The sequence below is a fragment of the Ipomoea nil genome, unplaced genomic scaffold, assembly GCF_001879475.1.
Source record: "Ipomoea nil cultivar Tokyo-kokei standard unplaced genomic scaffold, Asagao_1.1 scaffold1421, whole genome shotgun sequence".
In the NCBI taxonomy this organism is placed as follows: domain Eukaryota; kingdom Viridiplantae; phylum Streptophyta; class Magnoliopsida; order Solanales; family Convolvulaceae; genus Ipomoea; species Ipomoea nil.
Window position 1 is genome coordinate 5,841,387 of NW_017617849.1, and position 11,435 is coordinate 5,852,821.

At 31.9% G+C, this 11,435-nt stretch overlaps 1 protein-coding gene across 1 annotated transcript; it reads left to right on the forward strand.

Annotated features, from left to right (window-relative positions):
* Positions 1-8,835: 8,835 nt before the first annotated feature.
* Positions 8,836-11,050, forward strand: LOC109188331 (aspartyl protease family protein 2-like). Its single transcript, XM_019338962.1, has one exon. The coding sequence runs from the start codon at positions 9,052-9,054 to the stop codon at positions 10,684-10,686; it is 1,635 nt and encodes a 544-aa protein (XP_019194507.1). The 5' UTR covers positions 8,836-9,051; the 3' UTR covers positions 10,687-11,050.
* Positions 11,051-11,435: the final 385 nt, after the last annotated feature.

Consider the following 11,435-nt stretch of genomic DNA (forward strand, 5'->3'; position numbering starts at 1 on the left):
TTCGGATTTTTTTGTTTTTGTTTTAATGTCTTCCATTTCTGTTGGACTAAATGCAGCTTCTTTGAAACGTATAAAAGAATGTTTTGGCATCCTTTGAAGTTTTATCTGACACGAATATAATTAATCTCGGTGTGTGAGGTCTTAAGTATACTTGATTGAGAAAATCTGTTGTTAAGCATTATTCAGTAAACAATTGCTTGAAACTCTCTTTAGTTTACAACAATATGATTTAAAAATTTTCAATTTATTAAGTACAACAATATAAATATAGACTTTCATATGCCAATAACAATTTCAAATAATTAATTGAAACTGAATTGTCTATAATTAATTAGTAATGGTTGAATATTCTAAAGGAAAAGGATTTATAGTGGCACACTTAATTGGGAAATGAGGTGACGGATTTGAACAAAAGTTTAGTGTCTAACAAATATATAATTTATAATTTTATTACATCTTGAATCCCGAAATTGTTGTACACTTTTATTATAACGCAACTGACTCTATAGGGAACACCTAAAAAAATAAAATTTGAAAAGAAAAGGTTAAAATCCCACTCTTTTTATTTTTGTTATTTTTGGTTAACAACTTTCTTTTTTATAGTTAAGATTAAGAAGGAAAACTATAGGACAAAATAAGAAGAGATCACATCAAAAAGGGTTAGAATTTATGAAACTAATCAATGGAAAAAGAATAAGAGGAGGTGAATAAAATTTGAAAAATCGGAGAACTATCATTTTAAAAAGAAAAGAAAAGCACATAGTAAAAGAATAGAAATTGTTTAAATTGTCAGCAAATGCAGCTCAGACGATCAGTTGATTCCTAGGCAGTAAATTATGAGCAAGGACCAGCCATGGTCCTCCTACCTAATGATCGAGTGGCTGAGTCAGGGGCGGAGCCAGGATTGAATAGTGCGGGGGGCCAACTATACTAAATCAAATACATTGATATCCAATTAACATATTTCTAAATAATTATTACATTACAAATTTAATAAAGTTTAGAATAAATCATTTATAATTGAATCTATATTAAATTATTTTGCAATATACTTTTCAATGCACATTGCTTTGTACGGATGAAAGAATGAAAACATTCACTATGTTTTAAAAGATTATTGATTATTTCTTGAAAAACCCTAACTCTTCACAACATAACATAATATCAATTGTTTTCTCAAATACATATACTACACAATTGTTACATTATTATGCATTTTAAATTAAATACAAAATTTATCACATAACCACAAATTTACATAATTAACCAAACAAATGCACCTTGATATTCATTATTTAGAATTAAAAAAAAAACAACTATTTAAGATAAACAATAGAATATAAAACAAAAATTAACTAAACAAATAGTTAGAAACAAAAATATAAATATAAATAAAAAACAAAAATTAACTTGAAAAATATGCATAAATTTTATTAATAACAAATTATCTTGTTATAGCGTATATGCCGCTATATGTATGGTTCTAGAGAGAGAAACTAGTAAGTAGGTTAAATAAAGTTTAATTTGAATGTGAGTCAACAATATAAAAAAGACATAATTTGAAATGGGAGAGAACTAAAAAAGTTGAGAAGATGAAGAATTTTATAACTTAACCAGTAAAATTAATTTAAGTGGAGGGGGGCCAAATATTTTGAAGTAACAACAAAATTTTAAAATTCTATATAATATTTAAAAAAAAAATTAATACATATATAATATTTTAAAAAAATTGGGGTGGGGAAGGGGGCCAAGGCTCCCCAAGGCATTAACTTGCCTCCGCCCCTGGGCTGAGTCATCGTGATTTATCATTCACTATCTTGTAGGGACCTAAGGTATGAAAATTCTGTCTTTTATGAGTAAGAAATTGTGAGATGGTTAGACTTTGAATGTATGCAAATCCAAACACAAAACGACAGAAGAGGCAGATGCATAATAGAAATGCACAATAATCTGAAATTTTTTTCAAAAGTTTTCAAAATCTTTAGCTTCCTCCAAGAAACAACCACTTCTCATTTCAGCATTTTGATGGAGCTTTGAGCCTAACTTGATCGCGTGTTGGAAATGCTACCTGCTCTAATACTTCCAACGCAATCTCTTCCCCTATTATATATATATTTTTTATTTTTAAAACAATATTAATTAAATTAGGTATTTCTCCATTTTGATATATGCCACCACATTATACATTTTATATTCATAGGTCAATCCACCATAATTTTCTATCTTTCATCATTTATAAGCTACTTATAGATTAACTGTATTCCTTATAAATTTTTATGTATTGACGTTTATATTCACCTTTTATAATAATAATAATAATAATAATAATAATAATAATAATAATAATAACTCGTCAACCAATAAGTAAAAAATAAAGTATATTTTTAATATAGTATCTCTTACTGATCTAATTTTATCAACCACACAAAACAAACTAAGAGTGTACACAGTGGTTTAGTTTTTGGCATGAGTTTTTGATAGCTTTTGCACATACACCCTAAGTGAAAAACATGAAACAAACAAAAGAATAAATAAATAAAATTAAAGAGGTAGGTGGTAGCAACCATGTGATTGTATAGGTGATTTTTCTTTACTTTGCAAAAGCTGAGCTAAAAAACTCGTTTATCGACAAACCTGTAAAAACTCATGAAAAATCTCATCAATTGGGACACTCTACTATAACTTTATTTTATTTTTTTTTGCATTTTCACTCCAAATAGATGTTGTGAATAGATTATATGTGCATGTGAAGATTTTATAATATTGAAAAAGACAATGCTTATTTCTTTAAATATAAATGAATTATGACTTTTTTTTTGGTAAATAAATTGATAATTATTTATAAAATGTCATTATATGTTTTTATTTGTGATTGTATAAATTACATGGTCAATATCTTTTCAGTATTGTCGATATATATATATATATATATATATATATATATATATATATATATATATATATATATAATCATGTATGATTTGAGTGTTTGACAAAATTATATAGGTAAAATATATAATAAAAGCATAAGGCGTGACGTCTTCAAACCATGTTTGTCAATTTTATTTCTTTGATATTTCCCTTCTTGTGTTTACATATGTTGAAGCTTAGCTTCAAATAATAATATAATGTTGTCCACCAAGTCAAAATATTTATTTGAGATTATTATTATTATTATTATTATTATTATTATTATTATTATTATTATTATTATTATAATGAAGTACGGAGTAATGGATCAAATAATGACAACTCTAACCACTGATATTGAACATAGTCAAACAAACACTGTTTGCACCTAAATTTTCTGTTCAAATCCGATGACCTCTACCGACAACATATCGGAATGTCCAAGTGCGTTTGGTAGTCCACCATTCTCTATGTACATATCCAATTTGCTCTTTCCCATTTTTGGTTGCCAATGGAAAAACCTTCATCCAACTTCCTCGTACAAAATTAACTACCATTACTTTTTTTTTTTTTATGAGTGAGAAGATAGAGCATGATTTTCATATCAAAAAATTACGAGTTCGATTAATTATTATTCATACCACATCAGTCGAGCTTGTTGTACATGTTCACATCTCCTGTGTAATTTGCAGACTAATACAAAAGTATGCATGAATTACCACGCGCACGCCCTCAGGTAGTGGCATCCAAAAATTTTATATTGTGTATGTGTTTTACAATGTCATTTCTTGTGTTGTTCCAAAAGTATATACCTACATATAGGTTCTGTTTGGTAAATGGTTGTTAGCGGATTGAGTTAGATGGTATGACTAATTGATAACATTAACTGATTGTAGAAATGTGTTTGGTAAATTAGTTGTACTATTAGTTGATAGCAGTTTGATATAATTTATTTTCTCAAAAAGCTAACTGAAAAAGTTCCATTGAGCGACTTTTTGAATTTTAGCATTTTTAAGTTACAAAAAGCTAATTAACGAAACACTTATATTGATTTTTTAATCAAATCAAATAACTAATGATGGTTAAGGAAGTTAAAATTGACAAATAAACTAACTATTTTACCAAACAGAATTATAGTACTCTGTATCTTATTTTATTAGATATAACAATCAAATTGATTAGACGCAACTCTAAAAAGACAAGACTTGCTTCCATGAAACACGGTATAATTTTTCATAACGTTTTTCTTAATTAAAAAGACATATTGATCAATCTAACCACTTTTTTTTTTTTTTTTTCTTGTTATCCTAATTTATATGTTTTAATCTGAATTTGAATCTCGTTATTCCATTGGACTGAATCTTACACGAAATATACTCCGGTCCATAGTTGAATGCATGCATACATATTCTCTGGTCTTCTCTTTTTTCCAAGAAAAGAGAAGAATGATAGATGGTAGGTTTGGATTATTTTGTAATGTATATTTAATAATCAATAAGTTTAAACTTTTACTAATTAACAAGACACGTTAAACATACCTACTTCTACCTAGTTAATGAAACTTGTCAATATTAAATTAATGATATGGTTGCTTGGATTAGTACATAGGGAGAAAATTAGCAAAAATACAAACATATACGTACATTGTAGACAAGTAGACAACAAATGGTTAGGTATGTATCTACCAATTACATACGCAATTATTTGAAAAAAAAAATGGTTTAGTAGGCAGTATTTGGGGTAAGAGACCAAGGTTCAAACCTCGACGGCAGCAGTGTGGGAATTATGTCCAAAGTGGGCAGATTCCTCGTGCGCATCGGCATTTGGCCCTGCTTACTAACCCATTGAGTCACCGTGATTTACATCCTCCCACATGCTCTGTCGGGTTGGAGATTCAGCCTTTTTGGAGTAATTATGTGAAAAAATTATACTAGAGTCGGGTTTATTCAATGCATTTATATGCTCGAATAGTAGTTGTGAGTTTTTTCTCATTCAAAAAAATTATGTGAAAATATTATAGTTTGAAAAAATACTGAATGAATTAGAATAACCACAATAATATCTTACATAGAAAAACCAACGACCTTTATAAAGAAAGACCAACATATAAACTCTACTAAAATTATTTTCAGCGATGTTTTAACGCATGGGTAATGGTTTTTATTATAAAAAAAATTGACACCTAAGAATCAATTAACATTAAGTACAAATCTGAAATATGTAACATGTTAGTTTGTTAAAAGTTTATTGAAATCTTCCATCCTATATGAACATGTTTCTTGCATGCCCGGAGTTCAATATAGTACTGTCTCAACATAGATTATCTTGTATTTATGGAATTCTCAAACATTAAAACCTAGCTATCTAGGTCATTACAATATCTAGGATTATTAATAATTAATTAATTATGGAGAGTGGTCCAACTCCATCACGTACCGGCCACTAAAAACCAAAGATATTCACTGCAACTTTTCCTGTGTGTTTATTGATTCTATTAATTAATTCTATTTTGTTTCGTATTAGTGAACATTCTGCAACACTTAATGGCAGGCAAACATCCTCAGCTCCCATGTTCTTACTTTCAAATTCCAATATTTGATTGTATGTATTTTGTAAGACAATGGTGATTTTTTTTTCTTTCTTTTCTTTTAAATCAATTAATAAAAGGTACGTAATGCCAAACACCTTGTGCTCAGATGACATGTAATGACCTCTTCCATGTGGAAGGTCATGAGATCGAGTCTCAATGGAGGTGTTTACTGCTGAAAATTATGGGATTTCCGGCAAAAATACAGATACTACAATGTAATAGAGTCAATTGCATTCAGAAAAAAATAAAAATAAAAGGCATGTAATTGACATATATGATCTTGAATGTATTGGTCATATTTTCCTTTAATTAATCCGTAGCCATTCTTTATACAGGAAGATTCTTCCGAGCTTCCGAGACCGTAACGTTGACCAAACGAATGATGCGAAACACATAAAGGTCGTAACGGGGTTGTGCTATTTGACGGTTGACCCGGCCCGCCTTAATTTATGGCTGAGCATGCTCGCAAGGCAACTATAAAACCTGCATTAAATAATAATAATAATTATTTAATGTATAAATAAATAAAGTCTCTGTCACTTTTCAAATGACCCTCATTTCTTTAATCTTTAATATAACCACCAAACTAATTTATTCTTTGGCGTCAATTATGGTTCTAATTGTTTTATTAATTGTCGAATAATTGTAAAATTAGAATAGTAAATAAAATCATATCTTAAAATTAGATTCTTTAATTATAATAATTTGTATATGAATAAAATATTTCTTTGATTGACTAATCTATTAAGGTGTACTATACTTTTTTCAATGTATATAACATATTAATGTCATTTTTGTTGGATCCTCAAACGGTTTTTTTTTTACCTAACAAGTAGGGACGGAGCCAAAGGGGGACAGGGGGCATGTCCCATGCCCCCCTCACCCCACCCCCACCTTATATATAGTCTTTGTATGTATATATGTATATATAGTACAAGTTTTAGTATTAGTATAAAAAAAAACTATAAAATGTTAACAAGAGTGCGTTTGGCAATAGTGAGATTAATGGTTCAAATCTTAGCATCAACCTAGTTTTACAATTCATTAATTATATTTCATATTTTGTTATGAATATTTTTATAAAGTTTCGATGTGTTATTTTTCGTCCATATCCAACAATATTTACAACTATATTTCTTAAGTCATTTATTTATTTATTTTTAAATTATCTCTCTCTCTTTTTTTTTTTTTTTTAATGTTTCGTCATTACTGAAAGTTTTTTCTAAATCCGTCTGTACTATTTCGCCCCCCCCCCCCTCCCCCTCAACCAAATTTCTGGCTCCGTCCCTGCTAACAAGTTAGGATAACTAGTAAATAAATTATTACTACAAGTATAAAGTTCAAAATTCGACTCTTGCATGTTAAACAACTTTACATTAGGTCTTTTTTTTTTTTTTTAGTAAGAATTAAACATTGTTGGTGTAATTTAGTATTACCGTATTCTAGTATTGTATGTGTGTGCGTTTCGAGTGATAAGCAAACTCACAACTACATTACCCAAGAATATGCACCGAGTAAACTCCACTCATATATAATAGTCGACAAATCACATAGGAGTGAATGAGAGATAACCTATGCAAAAAAAATTATGTGCGACAAGTTGAGTCTGATCGTGTGCAATATGAGAAACACCTTGTGTAGGGATGAAAATGGGTTGGGAGTGGCATGGAACTGAAACCTTAGTTCTACATCCGATTTCGGTCCGGACCTTTTAGTTTTTTATTTTTTAATTTTATTTTGTACTTTTAAAATTGTCCAAATTCAACAATTAATTATTATTATTATTTTTTTTTTGGAAATTTTCCATTATAAAATGTTTTTAAAATGGTTATAAGATATATTTAAATTTGAAAGTTACACTATTAAAAAAAATTGTTATAGTTATAAACTTTAAAATGTTATTTAAAATTTAAACTTCAATCAAATTATAGTTAAACTTTAATCTAATAATAAAAAAATAATTAAAATTTATTTATTTATTTTTTTAAATTTTTTTAGTTTGAAACCGAAACTTTATATTTTTCCGTTCTTAACTGGAACCGAAATTGTAAATACGGTTATGGTTCCAATAGTGCACAATTCGTCTTGAATCGTGGTCATTCCTTGACCCACCCAAACCGTCCCACATCGGGTGGACTTTTATAAAATCTACACATGCCCTTACTTATTGCGGGTATTCGTTATGGGTACTCATAACTTATTATCTTATTAAAAATTTCTTAAATAATATTTAAATTACTCACCTATAATAAAATTCACTAATATATTAAAGCATAATATAATAGAAATATTCAAATATAATAACTAAATTGTTACGAATTTTTAAAAAATAAATAATCTTATTAGTTTAGGACTAAAAATAGTAAAAAACAACAAAATTTATATAAATTTTTAAAATTAACTACATATTAATACTTATTAATATATATATATATATATATATATATATATATATATATACATACTACATATGATCGGTCAAATATGTATATGTAGGACGGATTAAAATTTTCATTTTTAACATTGTGTGACAAGTGTAATCAATAATATGTTGATATGAATTAAATTACAAGTGTAATCAATAATATATTGATAAGGATTAAATTAGTGATTTTTATGAGTCTTGGGGTGAATTAATAGCATTTATTTCGTCTAAGATACAATCGGAAAAACCGGAAAACCTAAGTTATAGAAAAACAAAAGATATAAAGAGATTATTTTCGTACATAAATTTTAGTATTGACGCAATAAATAGTGTAAAACATGAAGCATGGGACATCGTACGTGAGTAGTTGCAGGCGTCCCAGTAGTAGTTAATAAGAGTTTACCGGTCTGAACACCTCAACACACCAACACAAATTGAAATTGAACATTACAGCTTACCAGTTTGACTGTGTGGAATTTTTATTCACATTCCAACGTTAAAAATTGTGGTTTTCTCCGATTACATCTTACGTTTGAATTGAATTTCTCTGTTCCATTCAAACTGATCATTTTTTTTTCTCAATAAAAATGTTGGTTTATCTTTGGCAGGGCAGTAAAGGCCATGTTTAGTATCTGGTGACTGGGGATAATTAGATGGAAGTCGGTAAAGTCCTTAAGAGTTAAGTCCAGCACACAGCGAAACGGTTTATAAATAAAGAAATAAGTTGCGTCTTTGTTATCAGCTATAGCTTTTGACCTGAGTGATAAGGGCTTTTTATCCTAACAGTTTCCTTTCTATTTTTGTTTTGATTATTTCTGATTATTATTTACTGCTAATTTCTAAAATTATGATGAATAGAAAGCGCGTAACCTGGGAGAAGGTTCAAAGTCATTGTTCAAACGCTTAAAATTCCAACCTCGACCCCAAAAACCTCAGTCTTCAAATCCTCTCTCTCTCTCTAAGCTTTCTTTACTTAATGTCTCTCCACGTTTTTGGTTCTCACAATTCCTGAAAATCCCATTTCTGCAAGTTTCTGGGTTCTGGTTGAGTTCTCCGTTCTGGGTTGTTTTCAGTTTCTGATTCAGAAAAAAAGAAAAAAAAAACTGAGTTTTTTTTGGGTTTAATCATGGTGACTAGGTGGATTATTTGGTTTATGGGTTGTCTGTTCTTGTGTTGTTCTGGGTTTGTGGTGTCGGGTGGGATTCACAATCTCATGAATGCCACTTCTTCCGGGATTGAACTGCCGGAACATCCCAGTTTCAACGCCGTTTCTTCGTCGTCAAGCTCTGGCTGCAGCTTTGGGGCGGCGAAAAAGTCAACCGCTACTGTTTCTCTGGTATCTCAGGAGGTTGATTCTAATGGCGATGGAGAAAGAGAGCCGGTGAAGTTTCATCTGAAGCACAGATCAGACGGGCGTGAGAAAATGGGGAAGAAAGACGCAGTCTTTGAGTCAACCACCAGGGATTTATCCAGGATTCAAACCTTGCATACCAGGATCACCCAGAAGAAGAATCAGAACACCATTTCCCGCCTCAAGAAAGACAAGAAATTTCCGGCGGTGGCGCCGCCGGCGCCACCGCCGGAAACTTCCATCTCCGGGCAGCTGATGGCGACGATTGGGTCAGGGGTGAGCCTGGGCTCAGGGGAGTATTTCATGGATGTCTTTGTGGGTACACCTCCTAAACACTACTCTCTGATTCTTGATACTGGTAGTGATCTTAACTGGATTCAATGTCTCCCTTGTTATGATTGCTTTGAACAAAATGGCCCCCATTATGACCCCAAAGATTCTAGTTCTTTCCGAAACATAACCTGCCATGATCCTAGGTGTAACCTCGTATCGTCCCCAGACCCCCCACAGCCCTGCAAGTCTGAATCCCAGACTTGCCCTTATTACTACTGGTATGGAGACAGCTCTAACACCACCGGCGATTTCGCCCTCGAAACCTTCACCGTTAACCTCACAACCCCTGCCGGGAAGCCGGAGTTTAGGCGGGTGGAGAATGTGATGTTTGGATGTGGGCATTGGAATAGAGGCCTATTCCATGGGGCTGCAGGGTTGTTAGGATTAGGGAGAGGCCCTCTTTCCTTTGCCTCTCAGCTTCAGTCTTTATATGGCCATTCATTCTCATACTGTTTGGTTGATAGGAATAGCAATTCCAGTGTTAGTAGTAAGCTGATCTTTGGTGAGGATAAGGCCCTCTTGACCCATCCCCAATTGAACTTCACTGGGCTAATTTCTGGGAAACAAAACCAGGTTGAAACATTCTATTATGTCCAGATCAAATCTATCCTGGTTGGGGGACAAGCCCTTAATATCCCCGAGGATACATGGAATTTGTCCCCGGAAGGGGCCGGGGGAACCATTGTTGATTCGGGAACCACTCTCAGTTACTTTGCAGATCCCGCTTACAAGATCATAAAACAAGCATTCGCCACTCAGGTGAAACGCTACCCGGTTGTCCAGGATTTCCCTATCCTCGACCCGTGTTACAACGTTTCCACCTCTCGAGGCGGGCTCGAGGAACTGGAATTGCCCTCATTCGGGATCCTGTTTGGGGATGGTGCCGTCTGGAACTTCCCCATCGAGAACTACTTCATCGAGATCGAACCTAAAGAGCTCGTTTGCTTGGCGATCCTCGGGACTCCTCGCTCCGCCCTCTCCATAATTGGCAACTATCAGCAGCAGAACTTCCATATCTTATATGACACCAAACAGTCCAGACTGGGGTTTGCACCAACCAAATGTGCTGATGCCTAATATTTTTGCATAATACATACATACATACATATATATATTTTTTGACAGAAGAAGGTGGTGGTAAAAATTAAGCTGTAAAAATTGGATGTGGGCACACCTGGATAGCTTTCATTCTTTAATTTCCCAGAAATCTATAACTGCTGTAGATACAAAATACTCTCAGAATCTTCATTTGTTCTTCCCTTTTTGTTTGTAGTTTCTCATCATCATTATACATTGTTTAACATCCTATGTACAAGGTTGACTGCAGTTTGCAGAAGATCAGAACAGATGCTTTTTTGTTTTTGTTTCAGAACTGCAAATCTTGTTGTTTCTTCTGTAAAGGATATCAAATCTCCAATAAAAGTACTCATTTTTCTATTTACAGTCAGCTTGTAGGCTTGTAGCCCAGAAATATATGAACTTCACAGTTATCATTCAATCATCTGTATATCTGCAGGGAATTCACAATCTTAGACAGATTTTGCAGGTGATTATTGGTATAACCTTTTTTTTTTTTTGGAAAAAATTATTGGTATAACCTAGTCAACAATTAGGTTGTTGCATTTACTCCCAACAACCTTGAAAGATGTTTCTCAAGATCTTCTCGGGCCCGAAAACTGCTTCCTATGTCAAATTGAAGGACATGCTTTATTTTAACTAAAAAGTTTAAAGTTGATAGTGAGACTATTGTATGTCTATTAGTTATACGGAGTATATATTATACTCAATTGCGAGTGGCTCCCGAATAGGTCGATCGACTAGGTGCA

Coding starts and splice junctions, on each gene's coding strand:
- LOC109188331 (XM_019338962.1), top strand. CDS start 9,052: ATGGTGACTAGGTGGATTATTTGGTTTATGGGTTGTCTGTTCTTGTGT.